Below are 20878 nucleotides of genomic sequence, written 5' to 3'. Positions count from 1 at the left end.
GCTCGAGTAAAGCCAATTGGAAGCCTTGCCAAGATTCAAGATGCACCACGGGCGGCCTCGGTTTGAATCTGCCACCGTATAGTCTTTCGAAAAGTTGGAACTCGAGAGCAAGCACATGCACCAGTGCTGTAGTCGACACGCCGAACGCCAGCCATCTTGAGGGGTTTAGTCTATGACGCTGGCGCTAGGGCTCGGATACTTGAGGCTGCTGAACATCCTGCTGCAGAGGTCACCACACATGATCGTTCCGGCGCCGGAGACGACGGTTCATCGAGTTCGCATCGCAAAGAAACCCGTTCGTTTTTCGGGGAATTGGGTTCGCGCTAGGCTCGCCCGATCTGAATCTGTGAAAAAAGGAACGTGCCAGCCGGGCTCCGACAACCAGCCATCCAATATTTCCCGATGCCTGAGCAACTCCGATTGCATGAGGGGTCGCCTCATTCGCTGCCCTGAGTCGTGCTGCTCATACTGCTTCTTCAACACGTCTCGTCCCCTGGGGCTTTGCTCGGCCCGTGAAGACTGCACGTCCCGGTGTGTCGCGGATGACGCGCCGATCGCAAAGTTATTCTGATGCATTGCCCACTACTCATTCACCATCAGCCGCGGCTGCAGTGACATGCACAGGGTGTTTGATGGCATTTGTTATTGCAGTTGCACATGAGGATAGATTAGTTTCCCCATGCGGTAAGGATCTGTGCAACACGTTGGGCTTTCCCAGTGCGTACGCGGTCTTGCCGGCTCAGCAGCTTGACGTGAAAGACGTTCGACAAACTTGCTCGTGTAAGTGGGAATCCCGCCTGGAGACTGAGACGATATCCGAGTCGTTTGTCACGCACAACAATCAACCAGCTTCTACCTTCTGACCACTTGCTAGGCTGTCCACGAGTCGCCAAGAGTACACTCTACGAACAATAGCTCTGTGACGTAGTACCCGAGATTTACGCATCTCTATCCCAGTGTCTCTCTAACAATACCATCATCATTACCTCTGTCCTGTATTCATTTGACATGTTTGCGTGCGCCAATGCTAGCTATGGCCGGAGGGGCCCTGCATCTATGGATTGCGGAGGCCGAGGCTGGGCCCATGGACCACTGGCAACGCTAGTTTTCGTTCGCATCTCCAAAGTATCATCCCAAAGTCAACGCATCGCGTCGCGCGCAGCACCGCCACTCGAATACTCTGTCGGCTGATCGACCCTGCCTGTTCAGGCTCATACACACGTACACCTTGCGGACTAGAAAGAACCGCCTGCCCTGTCGTCGCTCGGACAAGCGAGCTCGAATTCGCGAAAGGCTTGGTTGCATCCACGGCTCCATCCCACACACGTACATGGCGACGGCGACAACGTCAGGAACATATACACCCCCATAGAGTCCTTGTCGCCTGGTGCATCAAGTGCGGTGTAGGCGCAAAGCAAACCTGCCCCATTCGACACCGCCCTGTGCCCAGGGAAGCCAAAAACTTTGCCCAGCCATTACTCAGGGCGACCAAACCTCTTGCCTCTATCTATCTGTCTGTCGCCATTCACCCCGAGCTCAAAAGCAGTGCGCTGGAGGTGTTGAGTGTATGCGCATCGCATAGACTATGAGGTAGAAAGGCTCCTGGTTCTGCATGTGTGATATTGGACATTGAGCGTTAGCGTCCCTCTCATTGAGATTCTCGCGATCTTCGACCCTCTGCTTCAGCACCTTCCACCAACCCCACGACCTTTTGCGAACATGTCGGACAGCGAGTCGGATCAAAATACCGCTCGCCTAGAGCCCGAGCTGCGCGAGATGAAGCTGGAAGCTGGGGCCTCGGACGGTGCAGGTGAGGGCAAGGGCGCCAGTCAGGTAAAGGACGAGGTGGACGACCGCGCGCCCACGCCTCTCGCCATCCCTCCCCGGCTTAAGACGCGATCACGAACCCAGTCGCCCATGACCAAGCACGAAGCCGATACCCCATCGCCCGGCGGCGCCCGCGAGGAGATTGTAGGCGGCGATATCACGCTGAAGATGGAGCCCGGCAAGGCTCCCAAGCTCTCGCGCACCGCGTCCCAAAAAATCGTCTCACGCCCGCCGCCGCTATTCCTCGACCTCCCCGACTCAACTGCCGCCGCCAAAGAAACCTTTGTCGTCCTCCCAGAATGCACGTACGCGAACAAGACCATCGGCACCACCGACCCGGCCCTCGAATGCGACTGTCAGGAAGAATACGACGCCACAACCAGGACCAACCATGCCTGCGGCGAAGACTCCGACTGCATCAACCGCGCGACAAAAATGGAGTGCCTGGGCGATTGCGGCTGCGGTCGGAAATGCCAGAACATGCGCTTCCAGCGAAAGCAATATGCCGACGTCACGGTCATAAAGACGGAGAAGAAGGGCTTCGGTCTTCGCGCCAACAAGGACATGGCTCCTGGCGAGTTCGTCTTCGAGTACATTGGCGAGGTCATCGACGAGCGCACCTTCCGCCGCCGCATGGGCCAATACGACGACGAGGGCATCAAGCACTTCTACTTCATGTCCCTGACCAAGGGCGAGTTTGTAGACGCCACCAAAAAGGGCAACCTTGGCCGTTTCTGCAACCACTCGTGCAATCCCAACTGCTTCGTCGACAAGTGGGTGGTTGGCGACAAACTGCGCATGGGCATATTCGTCGAGCGCAGCGTCAAAGCAGGCGAAGAGCTCGTCTTCAACTACAACGTCGATCGGTACGGCGCGGACCCGCAGCCGTGCTATTGCGGTGAGCCCAACTGCAGTGGCTTCATCGGCGGAAAGACACAGTCCGACAATGCGACAAACCTCAGCAATGAGACCATCGCGGCCCTCGGAATCGACGATGTTGATGGTTGGGGTACGGCAGTCGCCAAGAAGCCCCGCAAGAAGAAGGCAAGCGAAGACGACGAAGAATACATCAGCAATTTGCAGACACGCGAGCTCGACGTGGATGCAGTAAACAAGGTCGTGTCAGCTCTGCGCAACTGCGAAGAAAAGTGGATTGCCGTCAAGCTTCTCAACCGTATGCAGACCGACAACGAAAAGGTTTGCGCGCGCATCGTCCAATTCCACGGCTACAGGAACCTCAAAATCACTTTGGCTAGATGGAGGGATGACTTCAACATTGTTCTACAAGTCTTGGACGTGCTGCACAGACTGCCACGCATCACTCGAAACAAGATTCAAGATTCTGGCATTGAAGACGAGGTAGGCAAGCTGACAGACTGCGGAGATGAACGAGTCGAAGAGGCTGCCAAAGAGCTATTGACGGCATGGAGTAAGCTAGAAATCGGCTACAGAATACCACGGCTGAAGAGAGATCCAAACACAAGCACACCAGTCCGGACCGAGAATCATTATGAACGGCGTGAGAAAGCCCGCGAACGCTCTAGGTCTAGGTCGAAATCGCCTTCCACCATTGCGCCCAAGGGTCCATCTGCGGCAAATATCCCGTCCGGCCCTCGTGTATTGAACGCACCTCGTGGCCCAGCTGGCTTCTTCGCTACTCCACGACCAGTCATGCGACCGAGGCCATTCAACGCTCTTCCACAAGGCTGGTTCCAGGCCACAGCCGAGAACGGTTCGACGTATTTCTACAACCAGACTGGCACCACACAGTGGCAACGGCCAACTCAGCCTGCAGATGCCCCACCTCCTCCTCAGAACAAGGCTCGGAATGAGACGCAGTTGTTACAAAACATCATAGCGAACATCACATCGAATAGTACACCTACCGGGCCCTCCGCATCTACCACCCCACAGCCAGTCTCCAACGAGGACACACCACCGGCTTCGGGCCATGAAAAGTGGCGTACTTTATCACTAGAGAAGCAGGAAAAGGTGTATGAAGCGACAGTGAGTATCACCCATTGTCCTGCAAAGCATATCTGACCCTCACAGCTTGCACCGCACGTCACGGCAGTCACGAAACAGTACTATAAGAAGTTTGAAAAGCAGGAGATCAAAAGACTCAGTAAGGAGGTGGCACAGAAGCTTGTGCGAGGCGACTACAAGTCTGGTCGTGTAAAGGACCCGACGGCTAAGATAAGTTCCAACCACGAGAAGACGGTCAGAGACGAGGTCAAGCGTTTCATGGACAAGGCCGTCAAGAAGAAGCAAGAGCGACAAAAGATGAAGGCCGCCCAGGGTGGTGTGAAGTCTGACCTCGCCAGCGAGTCTCCCAACACCCCTTCAGGACCCGCCGGCGATGCTTATGAGGCCTCTCCCACCGACTCGACAGCCGATCTGAAGCGCAAGAGGGATGGAGAGACACAGTCCGGTTCGCCAAAGCGGTCCCGAACAGCCTCTGAAAACCAGCAATCAGCGCCTCCACCCCCGCCTCCACCACCGGCAACCACCGACGTCGAAGAAACTAGCCTCACGCCCATGGACGACACGTCCACCATGTCGTTCTCTGACTCTACGGAGAGAGCAAACGCAGGCACCAAGATGGCATTTCAATTAGACGGTTACGGCAGCCCCATGCAGCTTGCAACGCCACCTACAAACGGCTCCAACGGCTCCGGCGATCAACAACAGACGCACCATCCAGTCAACGGCGGCCGTTCCCACTCATAGCATGGCGAGACAGTTGGTCGCCAATCATCCAGTTTCTGTTTTCAAAGCTCTTCACTTTTTTATTCTTTGTAATTCTTCGATTGAAGGCAATACGTTCGGCTGCATATTTGGGTCGAATGCAAGGCATACCATGGCGTTGGTGGGAAAAGATGAGAGGGAAGCGGTGCGGTGGGGGGCGGCTTTATCCAACAGCCATTATCTGAGAAGGCGACGGGGCATATGTATGTATTATGTTGGGTGTTGGGAACTAGGCGAAATTTTCATCTATGTTCTGAGTATCCTGTGTGCAGCGTCAAGGCTTAATCTGACTGGTTCTGTGTACTTTGTGCAACAGTGATTGGGTCGCAGCATGTCTGCGAATCCGGAAATAGGTACTTGGGGCTGGTACCTTTCCAACATTCACGTTTTTTGATTCGTTCGGAATCCCAAGCAGGTCTATGAAAATCGGGCCGAGTAACTGTTTGGGACTGATGTAGGAGCGGAATCGACAACCTAGCCCGTGAACGCGGGCTTTCCGCCCCCAACTTTTCCAGGTCAGCTTTCGCCCGGTCGGTTACAGGTCCAGTCAACGCTCGCGTTACACAACAACAAGCCGCATGAAATGAGGTGAACGCCCCGCCCCATAAATCCTGCAACTCTATAAGGACAGAGGAGCTTGGCAATGATGAACCCATGTTATATGCATTCATTCCCCTTTGTGCATTTGCCTCTCAAACCCCCTCAGCAATTGTCTGATCGATCTCAAAGACGGCACATGATGCTGCCACGAACCGTTCTATGGCTCGCCCTGACCACACTGGCCGCTGCAGATAACTGTTACTGGCGCAACGGCGGCCTGCAGACCGTTGCCAAGTACCAGCCATGCTCCAACGACACTTCCGACCCGCTCAGCCACATCTGCTGCAAAATTGGCGAAGGCGAGGATACCTGTCTGCCAAATGGCATCTGTCAGGCCGTTGCGCCGACCGATACCCACTACGGCCTTTATTTCAGAGAGACGTGCACGTTACAGAACTGGGAAGCAGGAGGGTGTCTGAATCTATGTTCATCTGGGGTATGCAAAAGACCAAGAATAAAGAGTGCGCGAGCAAAACAGCTGACATGGGATTCTTTTTGTTTTTTTTAGGAAGAGCAAGGCAAAAACGACGTGACTGTCACTCCGTGCGATGGAACGCCGACGTCGGAATTCTGGTGCTGTGGCGACTCGACCAATTGCTGTACGGATCCGAATCTCGAGAAGTTTAAAGTCGAACCTACGTTTAGCGGGATAATTACGAGTTCGTTGCTCCCTACGTCTGCGAGTGCGTCGGTATCGCCCAGCGCTTCCAGCACGTCTAGCACGCCCAGCTCCTCGAACTCGAATGCGAATGCAAACGCGAATACTTCAACCCCTGCGCCTTCTGCAATACCACAGAATAACCATAGCGCCGGTCTGTCGACAGGCGCAAAGGCCGGGATAGGCGTGGGTGCTGCTGCGGGTGTCATCGCGCTGATCGCAGTTGGCATCTTCATCGGAAGACGGTCGCACAACAAGAAGAAAAACGAGGTGACGGAGGCGCAAACCTACTACGAGCCGGCCAAAGGCGAAGTACCAGCAGCCGTGTATAGGCACGAAGCTCCCATGGACGAAGCGACTAGGTACGAAGCTCCGGCTAGACAGGCACCTGTGGAATTGGCTGGAGACCAGGTACGAGCACATGAGGCGCCGGGTCATGTTCGATAGCCAGCGTGGGTTATGGCGTGAGAGCGAGTTGGTGTGCTGTAGATTTTGTGGTTGAAGACATGATGAGTTTCTGCTGAGTGCAGATGTAATACCCCATGAGTATATGTCCTATCGAATATTCCGCATCATTTCCCAGGTGTGTCGTGCTCGAGCAGCGGTGATGATAGTTTGGGGCTAGCACGTGGCCGAGGTCTTTCGCGTCGCGTGCCCTTGTGCGTGTCATATCAACGTCATCTCGACAATCGTACGACTACGACACCCAACGTGCCTGCATATGCGCGTCGCTAGCCAAAGAGAGCTTTGCAACGTCGGTCGCGATGACTTGGCTGGGTAATGGGGAGAGCGGATCGCTGCCGAAAGGAATATGCATGATGCGTAATTGCTCATAATACACGAGTTTCTCCGGGATTTGCGGCTGCGGGTTTGTATAATAGCTGGGTGAAGTAATGGTATTTGAGGTGAACGAATTCCGGCAAATCTTCTCTTCCAAAAGAAATCTTGTAACTTCGATATGTCGGACACACAAGCAACAAAGCAGGCTCTCGCCGAGCACAAGGTCATCCCAGATGTCCTCCCAGACACCGTCAACCTATCCTACAACCTAACACTAGAATGGCCAAACGCAAAGCTCGATACGCCAGGAAAAGAATTGGAAAACGCCGACACGATACCTGAACCCAAAGTCTTCATCAACCCTCCAGTACGCACCAGCAACTCTCATACCTCCCACCACCCCCCACTAACCCACCATTCAGCCCTCAGAGCCCCTAGACAACCTCGTCCTCATGATGGTCGACCCGGACCTTCTCATGAACAACGACACCTACTTCGGCCAAGTCCGGCACTGGCTCATCACAAACCTCACCAGCAACCCCGACGGCACACTCTCTCACCACGCCGCCGCCGAGCGCTCACCTTACGTGCGCCCCGCCCCTCTACCCAACTATCTCTACGCGCGCCCGCACCGCTACGTCTTCATCCTCGCACGCGCACCCAGCAAGATCGAAGTCCGGCCCGAGGATCTGCGCGAGATGCAAAAGGAGTGGGTGGCGGCGGCGCAGGGGAAGCAGGGCGAGATGCAGGATTTGAAGGACCGGTGGGGGTTTAATGCGCAGAGGCTGGTCGAGGAGAAGGGGTTGGAGGTTTTGGGTGTGAATTTTATGAGGGTGGGTGGGACGGTGGAGAGTGGGTTAGCGAATGCGGGGATGATGGGGCAGGCGGTTGTGGATAAGGTATGTTGCGTGTGATGCTGCGTGTGGGATGGGGTTGGCTAATGTGATGTGTAGGTTCTTGGGAAGTAGGCTGGTGTTGAGGGGTTGGTGGATGGGTGCTGGGTATATTGATACTCTGCCCTTTTGCCTTTGCTTTGCGACTTTGGAAACAGAGAGTTTTCTATACTGTTGCTTGATGCTTATCTATTGTGGCCAGACACGCGATATATCACATAGAGACAACAGCTCGCGGATCTTATATAAAGTGCTCTCGGTCTGCTACTACGCTTCTTGAATTATCTTGTCTATACCATACAGTGCTACTTACCAACCACTCTCCCCTATCGTAGTTTGTCGGCCATAGTCAGCTGTTCGCAAGTTCGATGAAAGGTTTCAAGAACTCTCAAGGTTTCTTCTAGCACGCCACCTTAGATTCGATCATTCACCTCGTCCATTGCGACTAGTACGTCGCCCGCTATCCTTGAAGCCGCTGAAACGTCTCCTTTGCGAGCCTCCGGCAACCATAGCTCCAAATCTCTTATCAGAGACTCGTCGATCCCCATATTCCTTCCCAGTTTATAGATGACGAAGGTAATAGAACCACGAAAATGCTTGCATCCAGCCACTTTCATAATCGCATCGAAATATACTCTAGAAACACTCTTTCCGTAGTCCACTTTCAACCTGTCTTCTTTCCTCACAAGAGCCATCAAACCATAAACCTTGTCTCGGGGATCCTGGCACGCGCTGTTGCTGTGCCACTCCAGAATTTTGCCTATCGGCATGTATCCAAGTATCTTTGTTGGATAGAATAACCAGAAAATCTGATGTATGTAGAGGGGGCCTATAAAATTGTCCGTACCTTCACTCCTTTCATATATCTCGTGTAGCGTACTCTGCATGATGCAGCGGTGCCCGTTGATGTGGAGCTTGATCCTCTTAGCAAGCGCTACCTCTTGTATTATCCACGTCCTCGTAAAGTACTGGTTCTTGAACAAGAGAAGCATCGATTCTTGATCCAGGTCCTGGTCATTGAAGCGATCATCTTCGCGTGGATATGCTAGAGGTATGTCGCCTAACCAGACCGCAACGGAGGTGCTGCTGCTGTAGATACGCGACATCATTCCCACTTGATGATTCCGTTCCGAAGTATCCGTCTGAGCAATACAGATCTGGTCGATCCATAGCCATGTGTCCACGTCTTCTCGCAGCTCCAGTAGACACGAGTTCAGGATATCCCGGATCTTGAGTGCTTTGCCTTCGATGAGAACATTGTGCACGGGCGATGGTGGACCCCATCGGTAAGATAGTGCAATGTATGGGGGAGCGTCCTCGAGTCGAAAGACTTTGACTTCGCAGTGTACAGGGCCCTCGTTGTCGCGACGAAGCTTGAGTAAACGTATCTCGTCGACGTGAGTATCCAGTGGCTGGTGTTTGTAGACCTCTGGCTCTTCTGGAGGCTCACGACGTTTACGGGACGCCGCTAGATGTTTCGACATTCGTTGAGACGAATCCGGAACAGCTGTCTTTTTCCGTTCATTGCGTCGCATCGTGCGGGTCTTGGGCTTTGTTGTCGTGTTACAATTTCCCGAAGCAATTTTCCGCCGCTTCGATAATCGTTCAGATGACCTTCGTACAAATGTTTTTGGCGACTCAACGCGTGATGTGACGCGTTTTTTGCCACTTCGCATGTTGCGGTAGGGCTGAGGTTGAGTTCGACGTTCTCTCGATGGTGTAACAGAGTTGTCAAAGAAGTGGCGATTGAGGTTCTGATGGCTCTATAGATGATTTAGGCAGATACATGGTTGTTGTCGCACAAGGCTATGCGAGGCTATGCGAGGCGGTGTAGCCATTACGCGCCGTGGCGGTTTCAGCCTTGCGTGCTGACTGTATCCCTGTACCCAACACCACGAATTGAACAGATATTAGCAGTTGTTATGACACCGTTGTTAACAAGACAACGCTAGGTCGTAGTGGCTTTGGAAAGAGTACCTAGATAGCTTTGAGACAGACACTTCCTGTCTGCTAAGCACGATTCCGACACTATTTCTCGAAACGACCCTTTCTTCCATCATCCCTACCTACCTAGGTAGGTACATTGAACATCTTGACCGGTGGATCCTCGTCCTCTTCCATACCTAGGTACCTATCAGTGTCTACCAAATACGATCAATAAAGGACCTTGATGAATGGAAGGGCTTCAACAACGGTCGCACTGGTTGCGTCAATGTGTGCAGCAATGTATCTCTCAAATGACTGGATAACCTCTTTCGTCGAAACAAGACAGAAGGGATGATGTAAACTCGTTGAAAATTCTTTCTACATTGCAGTGGTATCTATCCACAAGAGTGTAAAGTCGCTTTTTCGGTCTCCTGGGAGGTCTACTGTGAGTGGTATCTATCAATATCAGCATCGCAGACAAGCAAGTATATTTTTCATGCAACTAACTCTTTAGTGGGCTCCGTATCCTCTCCGTTGGAATCTGGATTATCGACGAATCTGCACGCCCAACCCTGCTCCCAGACACGAGCATTCTGCAGTACGTCAACAAAGACTGCTGGTATCTTTTGAACGCCCAAGGTCTGACCATAGTACCAATATTGCTGGACGAAGAGCAAATATCCTATCGCAGTTGAGGTCAGAATACTACGAATATTGTACGACCGTAGACTCGGCGAGTGCAAAGCCCAACGGCGACATTGTTCAGGTTTGTGTAGCACAGACATCCCGAGAACCTGAAAAAGAAAGAAGGAAAGAAAGTGAAAGTGTCTTTATCGTCGCAAAGGTTGAGGCGGGGTTGTGCATGCATGCAGGCGCGTCATGGCGTTTTCACTCTTGCGACGACTCAAATACAGATAGTCATGACGAATGGGGTTTGGCCTTGAATACTTACATCACGGAGAACTTTAGTCTTTATCAGAACGTTATTGACAGTTCAGCGCTAGATATGTGTCTCGATGATATGATGGGAAGAAAGAGTAAGTCCAAGAAGCAGAGGCTGTTTAAGGATAAGCTAAAGCAGCGCAGACGGTTCTCACCATGCAGATCGCACGAGACTCTAGCTACTACCATTATGGCTTTCCCTGAGCGTCAAATACATCGCATTTGATATCCAAGGGACTGGTAGGTGTGCAGTCAGACACAACCGCCATATCCTTTCCTAACCTACGTCGCCTGCTTGTCTCTTCTCTCTCCGGCGGTTCTCTGCATGAGACAAAACCATGGCTTCGACACCCTCGGTAACACTCATAACCGACCAATGGTCCATCAGTGAATTCAATCGCGGTTTCATCGTTACCTTGTTCATAGCTCCAGCCACATGCACCAAGACCATCACTTCTGCCTCTGGTGTACTATTCGTCGGACACTTGGGCCTCGACTTTGACCAGGAGTGTTACCCCAGAGCCTCGGGCCCAACTGGAGCACCAGTACCGGCGCCAACTCAAGGCTGGGATGCATATTATTGTGCGAGAAATACTCCCGTAGCTTAGATGTTATGCGACTGATGAAACCAAGATAGCCCGGCGATATGTCCCACCGACTGGACGACTGCGTACTGTTTCTCGACTGCCGTACCCATCCGTCCATCGCCCGCGGCGCTAGCTCTTGGATTTGATACTTCCGCGGCTGTGTGCTGCCCCTCGTAAGTGTTCGATACTCTGCTTGGCGATGTTGAAGCTCTGATCAGTCTCCAGTGGATACTCGTATTCTTCCGTCGGTCGATTCTGCTCATCGCGGATTGAAAAGAACCAGGTACTTACAATGGCCGTGTACAATGATGCATTCAGCTCCAGCGCTTTGAGCATAAGTACACAAACCTCGGATTGGTTTGTCGTCGGCGATAGCATACCCACCATGTGGCAGGCAATAGACATGGCAGAATTGGCGAACGCTACGACTACATCATCGGGTCAAGTTTCTGGGGAAACAGGATCAACATTAGCATTTCCTACAAACACAACCAACAGAGTCGGGGTTTCTTTGGCGCCGCCCAGCAGTCTTTCGACAGGTACGAAAATTGGATTAGTTGTTAGTATACCAGCGGCTGTCATCGCACTACTGATCGTTGGTTTTGTTCACACAAAAAGAAAAAGAGGGAACCAAATAACCAGTGAGAACAGCATCGCAAGTAACCCAGATCATGAGATCGGAGACGGAAACGCAACGGCTGCTAAAATTTATGAAGCTCCTGGGCATGACATTGCAAGATATGGACCTGATAACCAGGAAGCTCATGAGGTGCAAACAGATCCAGCAAGAACAGATATGCGATACGAGCTACCCCGTATGACGCACAAGTAACATGGTTCTTTCATAAAGTCGTTAGGCGTATTTTCTCCAGGCCCCCAAGCTGAGAGGAGGCTGCATGGGCATATACGCAATTTTATTCCAGGTGGGAAGAACATAACACTGCGTCTCCATGCTGACATAAATCCTGTCATGGATGATTGCCGGCCAATAGCGACGATGGGTATTTTGGGACCAACGCAGCTGCGCCACGCAGGCCCTGGTGTGCGCAGTGATCCACGACTGATCTGCAAGGCTGTCGACCAGGTTATGATCAAGGATCAGTAGGCACCCAGTTTCGATATGCGTATGCATACCTAGCTGTTGTTGCCTAGAGTTGACTGCCTTGTTGCAAACAACAAGATAAGTCACTGGAAACGTCTTCCGTTGCCAATCTCATCTTCAAAGCAGAACCCTACCTTCGTACAGCCTCCAGCGATAGAGAAAGACCCTAAAATACAATGGTGCACATACTTCAGGAATGGAAAGATGGCTGCACCATGATTGAGCCTGCTAGCGCGCCCTGGGACGTGAGCATCAGCGAAGCCGACTTTGCGAAGCTCATAGCCGGTGTCGAAAGTCGGAACATGGACGAAAGATGGAATGTGTGGAGCGAAGAGAGGACCCACGACAAGACTATCCTCGTCCACTTTGCCCGGAGCTGGACAGGCAACAAAGTGTACATACTGGAACTAGAGAAGAACGACGGCGACGGCGATACCGGAGGGAAGATCAAAGGCATTACCTGGACGCAGAAGCTAGGAAGAATCGATATCTCGGAGGAGCAGGGCAAAAGGGACGCGATTATCACAATCAGAGGGCTGCTCGGCTGCAAGCTCGAGGCGTGTCCAGCGTACGACCCTGGTGATCTCTACAAACCTGCCTCGACGGACGCATTCGAGAGGCGAAAGAGGGAGGAGCAAGGCAACGGTTCCGGAAACGAGGGCCCACCTTGATGTCTGGGTGTTGAGGAGGAGGCCGCTGGCGTGCATGGCGTCTGCGGCGTGTGGCGGATCACATTGCCAATTTCTGACGACTGGAGTTGGTTTAGGCAAGGGTCCAATGTGGGTCCAGCGTTGGGGGAGCTCGCTTGGACAAGCTTTTGCGGGGATAGCAACGGGTTAGGGCCGGTTGGTGATGGGGAGCTATCAGCTGTATCGGGGTGTTAGATAAACGGCGCTGGAATAATATAAGATGCGATATCGCTCTTACACGTAGCAATCTGTCGAAACTCTCCAAGTCTTGGTAGTTTATTTCTTAACTGTGCTCTTTGCCTTCTTCCGTCTTCTTATTTGTTGTGAGCAGCTACTCTACGCGTCGCGTCTCCCCGCATTTGAGCTTCGAGCTCCCCGCAGCATCACACCCTTCACCGAACTTCCTCATTCCACAACATCACTGGCAGCGACCACGATGGCATCGCTCGTCCGCAATGCCGGACGCCTTCGAGCCCCAATTCTCCGCACAAATGCTCGTGTAGCCTCAAAGGCACCAATTGCGCCGCAGAGACGATATGCGTCGGCAGCAGCAGCGGCCGTTGCAGACAGCGGAGAGCATTCCTTCTTCCCAGATGAGCCCCGACAGCCAATCGTCAAGACGGCCATTCCCGGCCCAGAGAGCAAAAAGGCCATTGAGAGACTGAGCAAGGTGTTCGACACGAGGAGCTTGAACATGATGGCCGACTACTCGCAGAGCTATGGCAACTAGTATGATTGAGATGCTTCCAGAGACGACATAAGACTAACACGACCCAGCATCGCAGACCTCGACGGCAACGTCCTCCTCGATGTATACGCTCAAATTGCCTCCATCCCCGTGGGCTACAACAACCCTTCTCTCCTCCTCGCAGCCACGTCCCCCGAAATGGCCTCTGCCATCATCAATCGCCCCGCCCTCGGAAACTTCCCCCAGCACGACTGGGCCGACATCCTCGAAAGCGGCATCCTCTCCGTCGCCCCCAAAGGCCTCAACCAAGTCTTCACCGCCCAAGCCGGCTCCGACGCAAACGAACTCGCCTACAAAGCCGCCTTCATGTGGCGGCGCCAGCAACAGCGCGGCGGCGCCTCTGCCGACTTTTCCCAAGAAGACATTGACTCGTCCATGAACAACAAAGCGCCCGGCGCGCCAGACATGTCCATTCTGTCCTTCAAGACGGGCTTCCACGGCCGTCTGTTCGGCAGCTTGTCAACCACACGCTCCAAGCCCATCCACAAGCTCGACATCCCCGCTTTCGACTGGCCACAGGCCCCCTTTCCCGTGCTCAAGTACCCGCTGCACGAACACGAGGCTGAAAACGCTGCTGAGGAACAGAGATGTTTGGATGAGACTGAACACATCATTACTACTTTCCATCACCCGCCCGCCGCCGCGGTAATCGAACCCATCCAATCCGAAGGCGGCGACAACCACGCAACACCAGCTTTCTTCCGCGGCCTCCGCGACATCACAAAGAAACACAACGTCCTCCTCATCGTCGACGAAGTCCAAACCGGCGTCGGCGCCACGGGAAAATTCTGGGCCCACGAACACTGGGGCCTCAGCTCGCCACCGGATATGGTTACGTTTTCGAAAAAGGCGCAGACGGCGGGTTATTACTTTGGCAACGATGAGCTAAGGCCAAATAAACCGTATCGCCAGTTTAATACGTGGATGGGGGACCCCGCGCGCGCGATCCTTTTTAGGTCGATTATTCAGGAGATTAAGAGGTTGGATTTGGTGAATAGTACGGCGGTGGTGGGGGAGTATTTGTTCTCGGGGTTGCAGAGGTTGAGTGAGAGGTTTCCGGATGAGATTCAGAATTTGAGGGGCAAGGGGCAGGGCACGTTTATTGCGTTTGATAGTGTGAGGAGGGATGAGGTGTTGAAGAAGGCGAAGGGTGAGGGGGTTAATATTGGGGGGAGTGGAGAGAGGGCGGTCAGGTTGAGGCCGATGCTCATTTTCCAGAAACATCATGCGGATTTGTTGCTGGAGAGGTTGGAGAGGGTGTTTTTGTCTTGATTTCTTGGTTGTTGGTATGTTTAATGGCGTTTGGTGCTCGAAGGATTGTTTGGAGGTAATCAAGTGCAACGAAGAGTTTACGACATGAATTCAAAGATGAAATACAATTCAAACATCACTTATTCGTCCGTGACCAAACCCATCGGATTGAACTTTTTTTGAATTTCTTGTCTCTCATTTTCCTCATTTCATTCCATGTTCTGTTCTCTCTCTCTCTTTTTGTGTTTCGCCCAAACTCGAATCCCAACTCCATCCCAACCCTACTACTACTATCTATGGATCAAACCCAACAAACAAGAAAGAAGCCGGAATGGTACTGGACCTGCTGCAAAAAGAAGAAAAAAGAACAAGTCCAGCCCAGGCCAAACCTCGTGGGGGTATCAGAGATGTTCCAAAACAGGGAGAGAAGATGAAAAGAATCCCACCCACCCGCTAGGTTAGACAGACAATCAGAGAATTGACAAAAACGCCTCTTAACAAAACATCAACGTGTACATGTGTAAACACGGTGGATCTACTCCGGCCTCTCCAAATTAACCCTAAACCGATACTCCAACCCCTCCCTCTCACAATACTCGCTCAGAAACCTCAGCCCAAACCGCACAGCCTGGATGGGCGTCGTATCCGTCGCGAGCGGCAAGAAGTAGGGCCCAGACATGCGCGCGCCGCTAATCTTTTCTGGTTCGCGGGCAAGACGCGCGTTCGTTTCTCTCGCAGCATACGTCTTCTTGTACAAGGTCTGCAAGTCATCGAGGGGCAGCGCGATGCGCGCGTCCTGGTAGTGCCGATGCATCTTCATCGTGTGATCAGCTAGAAGCGCAAAGTTTTCTGCGAGCGAGTTGTTGTGCTGGCGCGTAGCGTCTGCGGTGTTGGTCGCGTCCTGAGGCGAGTCGTGGGATACGACGGCTGGCTTTGGGTTCTGGTAGCGTTGGGAAACGTGGGTGCAGATTGCGGCGGCGATGGTGGAGCTGAGGTATGAGCGCAGGCCGTCGAGGTGTTGGTGGTCCTTTGTGCAGCGGCTGTAGGAGAGACAGAGGGGGAGGAGCGTTTTCCAGGTTTGTTCTACTTCTCCTGCGCGACCGCGGAGGTTGAGCGAGAGGTCTTGGGCCGAGTAGGCGGCCATGTAGGCACTGGTCTGGTTAGCATGCTTTACTGACAAAAAAGCCAAGAGGGTCATGACGTACAGGATACACTCGAGATTTGTCACGGCAGCTCTCTTCTCGTCCTGCTTGGAAATCTTGCTGCCGCCTGTGGTGAGAATCTTGGTTGCTTCGTGCTTGAGGGCTCTACCCATCTGGTTCAGCCGAGCAGACGTCTGTCCCAGGAGCGAAATGTCCGCCTGCTTCTTGGTGTTGAGAGGGGCAGACGTAGGACCAGCCTTGTGCTCCAGCTTTGCGCCCGCTGGAGTGGCGCCCGACCGGCCGGGCGTTGTGTCGTTGTTGTTGCTTTCGGAAGACTGGCTTCGTAACATGTTGACTGACTTGATATCCTTCTTAGGCGTCGCGTACTGATTCTGGCTCTTCTGTGTGCTGGACTTGGAGGGCAGGGCGGGAGGAGAGATATTTTGGAGAGGGGTAATGGGCCCTGAGCCTGCCCTGGGTCGCTTAGTGGGAGGTACCGTCAAAGTCGTATCCTCATCCGGCCGTGGTCGCTTCTCCGCCACCTTTGTGCTCGCAGGAGCTGGCTTCGCGCCTGCACTCGGTGTGGGCGCCGCGGGCGTGGTAGTCTCTGCGCGTCGCGCCACAACCTTTGGGACAGGCTTCTTCTTAATGACAGGCGGTTCCGTGACTTTGGGCTGTGTATCTGTCGCAGCAGCCCTGGGTGCCTCGTTGCGCTCCTTCTTCTCGGCATTTGCTCGTTTGGACGGGAGGCGGAGAATCTGGCCAACGACTGGAGCCTTGGTCTTTGAGAATTTCAGTTTCACGAGCATACTAGGGTCTGGTGGTTCGGCTTGACTGACTGTTTCGGGGTTGGGCGATTTGCCGTTGATAGAGACTGAGCGCACTCGGGTCTCAGACTTGGGCGTGCCATTGGACTGCTGAGATGCACTGGGCGGCACGGCCAGCGTCTGACTCTTGCGATCTGACGAAGACACAGAGGCGTCCGAGTCTGCGCGCTTCCGTTGCACCTCCATCCTGTCCAGCTCAGCCTGTATGTTGGAGGGGAGTGTGGGGGAGAGGATGTTGGGGAGACCGTAGGGATTGCCCATTGGTTCGTGGACGGGCGACAGGAGCGGGGGCAGCCCATGTGGTGTTGCGCTGGAGGGGTCCGGCTTCTCGATCTTGCCCTTGGAGCTGGCAGTCTCGCTCTTCTGCGCAGAGGGGGCGCGCGGCCGGTTCGACGACGGGACATCGCCATTGGCTTTGCTGGCGGGATGTTCGTCGCGTGAGGTGCCGGCGGTCCTGTTCATTGTCAGCAACATAATGGCATGTGAAGCGGTGTACCCACGATCTTGGCGACTTGGACTCGGCCTTTTGAGCGGGCACAGACAGCTTCTCCGACTTGCTAACCCCATTCGCCTGTGTCGACGCCTTTTCCGGCGCCAGGCTGGGTGAGCTTATCTTGACGCTGGGCGGATTGGGGCCGTTTGCTGGCTTGACCTTGAAGGCCGAGAGGTTCGGTTTCTTCTTCCCCGGCTGGCCGTTTGCGGGCTGGGAGCGCGTGGGCTCGGGCTCGGGCTCGTCGTCCTCTCCCGCCTGCAGCTCGAAGCAGTCCTGGCACGGCTCGCGGTACAGGTAGGTTCTGTACTGCAGATGCTCCTCGTCCGACTTCCACAGCCTGCCTATCTTCCAGGCATTGGCTTGCTGCTGTGAGTAGTACCGGTACGGGTTCACCGAGGGCGTCGAGAGGATGTAGGGCGTGCGCGGGACCGCCGTCTTTATGCGCTTGAGGATGCTGTCGAGGGCGTCGAGCTCGGCCTGGTCGTCGGCGGAGAGGTGCTTGCGCTTCAGCGACCGCGTCGTTTCCACGATAGGGTCGGGGTGGCCGGGGCCGGACATTGCGTGTTACCTCGGGCTGGTGGGCGGTGCGTCGGTCGCGTGTCTTTGTGGTGTCGCGGGCCGACGACGGTAGGTGCAGTGCAACGACGTGTGGAGGTGGAGGAGCATTAGAAGCGGCGCGCGGGCGGGGATGCGTTGTGACGACGCCGTGGACGCGGCGAGAGGGCGGGGTCTATTCGAGTGCGCGTGGGCAATGCGAGGCCGACAATCGCTTTCTCTTCGCATGTCCTCAGTACAGTCGATCCACATGGTCGCGCACGCGGATATCGGGCGCTGTCCCTCGCTCACCTCACTCACCTAAAAAGTACGCGATGCTACCGTTGGTCCGACAGGCTGAACTCCGACATCGCTCGCACACGGAGTCTGTGGTGATGCGACGGCGATGTGCGTGACCTCCAAAAATGACAATCTCGTGCTTGCGACAGCGATGCGGTGGACAACGACATGTCGAGGTGGACATGGCTTGGCGGGAGGCTTCTCCCGCGCGCTTCAGCCCTGGTCGGACAGTCTTGCATCGTCGATTGGCTGCTCTTTTGCTCCGACCCGCACCACATCACTTGCACATCGCTTTGTTCTGCACATGTTCAACGCGGGCAATGGCAACTTGCTTCTTTGCATCATGTAGAATCGTCGCCTGCCGCGTCGAGTCTTATCCACTCCAAAGCCTTTATTCTTGTCCACCGTCGCAGGTCGCTTGCTCAGGACTCCCCTGTGGTACCGCGCGATCGACAGGGATGACATCAACGCCAACCGACACCCGCCCATGTGCCTCGCACCACGTATATGAGCAGCCGGGTTACCACCTGGACACGCACAAACCCAGATAGGGTCCAGAGGTTAGCTCTAGTTCTTACGGCAGGTTCCACGTCGCCTCTTGGTCGTGGTTTGTGATACGCAAGTTTGCATCCAGGGGCTGTTTCGCACCATTACCACTGCGGCAGAAGCAAGCACCGCGTCAGCCGTAACTCATGAAGCGAAAGTCTGATATTCACACCCAAACACGGCGTCACAGTAATTGTATTTGATCAAAGTTTGTTGCTGCAGGTATATCCCGAGATTGTGTAAAAAAGGAAACACGGCGATCGACGGCGTCGTGGTCAAGTTTGGTAGAGATGGTTTCAACCAAACTTGTACTAAACCATGAAACACAGTCAGCTTTCAACTTACAGCTCCTCGTCGTCCGTCTCGTCATCATCGTCGTCGGCCGCTGTTACATCCCTCTTTCGTGTTGGCATTCCCGGCCTCTTTGCAAAGGGAAGTGCTCTCGGTGGTGGCACACCCCTGCTCTCGGTGGCTTCACTTGTCGAACTCTGTGCGACTGAACCTGATCCGAGCGTTTGAGATGATTTCTCCGTTGCAGTTGGCGCAGAGCCATCCTCCACATCCGTTTCGTTGTCAGACTGCTCTGGGGTCATGGGCTCGGGCATTTCATCGTTGGACTGTTCTTCGGCCTTGGCCTGGTCAATCTCCATCTGGTCACTGTCGGACTCTGGCACTTCGTCTGGCTCCGCTGCTCGTGCGGGTGCTTTGCGCTTGGATGTTCGTGACGCGCCTGCTTTTCGCGTCTTGGTGTCTGCAGTTTTGGTGTTTGCTCTGGAGGACTGTACGGCGACCGCTAGACAGTGTCAATATAGTGAACGTCACACAGGGTCATGGACGACCGACCCGTTGGCTTGTCGACCTTTGCGCCAGCTAGCAGACGACTCTGATCCCGGATCTTCCGCTTCTTCTCGTTGAGCAGCTGCATGAATTGCTGGAGCATGGCTGTCTCCGTCTCATCCTTGGCCCTGATGAAATCATCCAGCTGCGCATTGAGTTTGGCGATGGTCTGCTGCTTGCTCTTGACTTGGGCTTCCAGATCGACCATTTGCTTCAACGTTTGGGCGTGCGCCACGGCCGACACCTGCGCCCATTCAAACGGGTTGAACTCAAACTCATCGTCTTCTGGTAGGACGATTTCACCCAGGGTGACCTGTACACATGAGCTGGATTCCCAAGGGATCGCGATGGCTGTCCACCTTGATGTTCTGAACGTCCCTGCGAAAAGAAAGCGCAAGACTCTTGTTCTGCAGGGTGTAGACCATGCGCACGCCGTGCAGAATGTCGGCCTCGCCGAGTTCGGGCTGTTGCTGGAGCAGAAAATGAGACACGATGGCGGCCCACTCACGGTCGCTGCCCTTGAATTTGTGTTTAAAAGCTCCGAGATTGCGGTGCTTGACTGGGCCGTGTTAGATGGCGAACCACAGACAGGCTGTGGATACAGTCTTACTCGAGGTCACATATGGGGTCTCGCCCTCGCAGCCGACGAGCCGCACATCGAGAGGATGGCTGCCCTCGTGCAGGACCTCGATGACGACAGTGTCTCCGCCGTTGGCAGGCTCGACAGGCACGATGCTGCGGGCAGACATTGATCGCTGTACCTGCACTAGTGGAACGGGCTGCGGAGGTGAGCCGAGCTCCAAGGTTTCGAGGTGTTGTGCTAGGAGAGGGCACCGGGCGTTTCAAGTGGCAGAGGGAACTATTGAAAGCGTAACTTGCACCACGTCTACCTGCGACAGCACGCGAGGGTTATACTTGCAGCGTCGCGTGGTGGAGGGCAAAGGGCCGACGCGTAGGGCCGACGTAGTGGCAGGCAGCACCCGCCAGCATGAAGGGTTAGTGTTTGTTGTCCAGGCATCCGCCCGGGACGCGATTCGCAGCCGATCAGCGCCAGTCCCTCAGAGCAGCCACCTAGCTCGCGCAGAAACAAATACGGACAGTACCGTGTGTCCAACTATATAGGCAACCAGCGCGCCCCTGGTGCGGGGATGCAGACTCAATTGCACACGCTGCTCCTGCATACTGTACATACAGCACCCTCCCGTCACGTACTGTAAGACACACATCACCGCCGTCATCGTGTTGCCGTGCCTGCAGGGGTGTGGGGTCTGTTATTCTTATCGGCACGCGTGTCGTAGCGTGCGGGCCACGTTGCGGGCCTTCCTCTGGCGACTTACCGCCTTCCAGCTCGCGTAGCCCTGCAGGAAGCTGCAAGCGGTGCAAGAGCGACCCTCCAAGGCCCACAGCCCAACCACCTCAGTACCTCTCGCGAAGATCCTGCACACACC

The 20878-nt window shown here is 54.4% G+C and overlaps 7 protein-coding genes across 7 annotated transcripts; 5 read left to right on the top strand and 2 right to left on the bottom strand.

Moving 5' to 3' along the window:
• The first annotated feature begins 426 nt into the window (after window positions 1-426).
• On the top strand, window positions 427-4833 carry ACET3X_005720 (uncharacterized protein). Its single transcript, XM_069452593.1, has 3 exons — window positions 427-780; window positions 875-3834; window positions 3880-4833. Exons 2-3 carry the CDS (start codon window positions 1720-1722, stop codon window positions 4555-4557), a joined length of 2793 nt encoding a protein of 930 aa, XP_069306080.1. The 5' UTR covers window positions 427-780; window positions 875-1719; the 3' UTR covers window positions 4558-4833.
• Window positions 4834-5314: 481 nt separating this feature from the next.
• On the top strand, window positions 5315-6280 carry ACET3X_005719 (uncharacterized protein; the record flags this gene model as incomplete). The annotated part of the gene is made up of 2 exons (XM_069452592.1): window positions 5315-5611; window positions 5684-6280. The coding sequence occupies 2 exons, from the start codon at window positions 5315-5317 to the stop codon at window positions 6278-6280; spliced, it is 894 nt and encodes a 297-aa protein (XP_069306079.1).
• A 511-nt stretch (window positions 6281-6791) lies between these two features.
• Window positions 6792-7581, top strand: ACET3X_005718 (uncharacterized protein; the record flags this gene model as incomplete). The annotated part of the gene is made up of 3 exons (XM_069452591.1): window positions 6792-6980; window positions 7036-7512; window positions 7567-7581. The coding sequence occupies 3 exons, from the start codon at window positions 6792-6794 to the stop codon at window positions 7579-7581; spliced, it is 681 nt and encodes a 226-aa protein (XP_069306078.1).
• A 4658-nt stretch (window positions 7582-12239) lies between these two features.
• On the top strand, window positions 12240-12734 carry ACET3X_005717 (uncharacterized protein; the record flags this gene model as incomplete). The annotated part of the gene is made up of 1 exon (XM_069452589.1): window positions 12240-12734. The coding sequence occupies one exon, from the start codon at window positions 12240-12242 to the stop codon at window positions 12732-12734; it is 495 nt and encodes a 164-aa protein (XP_069306077.1).
• Window positions 12735-13188: 454 nt separating this feature from the next.
• On the top strand, window positions 13189-14417 carry ACET3X_005716 (uncharacterized protein; the record flags this gene model as incomplete). Its single annotated transcript, XM_069452588.1, has 3 exons — window positions 13189-13481; window positions 13530-14362; window positions 14413-14417. 3 exons carry the CDS (start codon window positions 13189-13191, stop codon window positions 14415-14417), a joined length of 1131 nt encoding a protein of 376 aa, XP_069306076.1.
• Window positions 14418-14953: 536 nt separating this feature from the next.
• ACET3X_005715 (uncharacterized protein) lies at window positions 14954-18211 on the bottom strand. Its single transcript, XM_069452587.1, has 5 exons — window positions 18069-18211; window positions 17221-17988; window positions 16733-17174; window positions 15957-16675; window positions 14954-15902 (listed from the first exon to the last, which is right to left on the bottom strand). Exons 2-5 carry the CDS (start codon window positions 17769-17771, stop codon window positions 15287-15289), a joined length of 2328 nt encoding a protein of 775 aa, XP_069306075.1. The 5' UTR covers window positions 17772-17988; window positions 18069-18211; the 3' UTR covers window positions 14954-15286.
• Window positions 18212-18934: 723 nt separating this feature from the next.
• On the bottom strand, window positions 18935-20179 carry ACET3X_005714 (uncharacterized protein; the record flags this gene model as incomplete). Its single annotated transcript, XM_069452586.1, has 4 exons — window positions 18935-19386; window positions 19437-19743; window positions 19790-19989; window positions 20041-20179. The coding sequence occupies 4 exons, from the start codon at window positions 20177-20179 to the stop codon at window positions 18935-18937; spliced, it is 1098 nt and encodes a 365-aa protein (XP_069306074.1).
• Between the last annotated feature and the right edge of the window lie 699 nt (window positions 20180-20878).

The sequence above is a fragment of the Alternaria dauci genome, chromosome 5, assembly GCF_042100115.1.
Source record: "Alternaria dauci strain A2016 chromosome 5, whole genome shotgun sequence".
NCBI lineage: Eukaryota > Fungi > Ascomycota > Dothideomycetes > Pleosporales > Pleosporaceae > Alternaria > Alternaria dauci.
The sequence above is the reverse complement of the archived record's forward strand: the minus strand, read 5'-3'. Positions and strand labels throughout refer to the sequence as shown.

Bases quoted from the DNA above. Each gene is read 5' to 3' on its own strand.
- ACET3X_005715 (XM_069452587.1), bottom strand. From the start codon at position 17,771: ATGTCCGGCCCCGGCCACCCCGACCCTATCGTGGAAACGACGCGGTCG. The intron at 17,175-17,220 runs GTGGGTACACCG...GACAATGAACAG, and splicing joins GAGTCCAAGTCGCCAAGATC to GACCGCCGGCACCTCACGCG. The intron at 15,903-15,956 runs GTACGTCATGAC...TAACCAGACCAG, and splicing joins ACAAATCTCGAGTGTATCCT to TGCCTACATGGCCGCCTACT.
- ACET3X_005720 (XM_069452593.1), top strand. From the start codon at position 1,720: ATGTCGGACAGCGAGTCGGATCAAAATACCGCTCGCCTAGAGCCCGAG. The intron at 3,835-3,879 runs GTGAGTATCACC...TGACCCTCACAG, and splicing joins AAAAGGTGTATGAAGCGACA to CTTGCACCGCACGTCACGGC.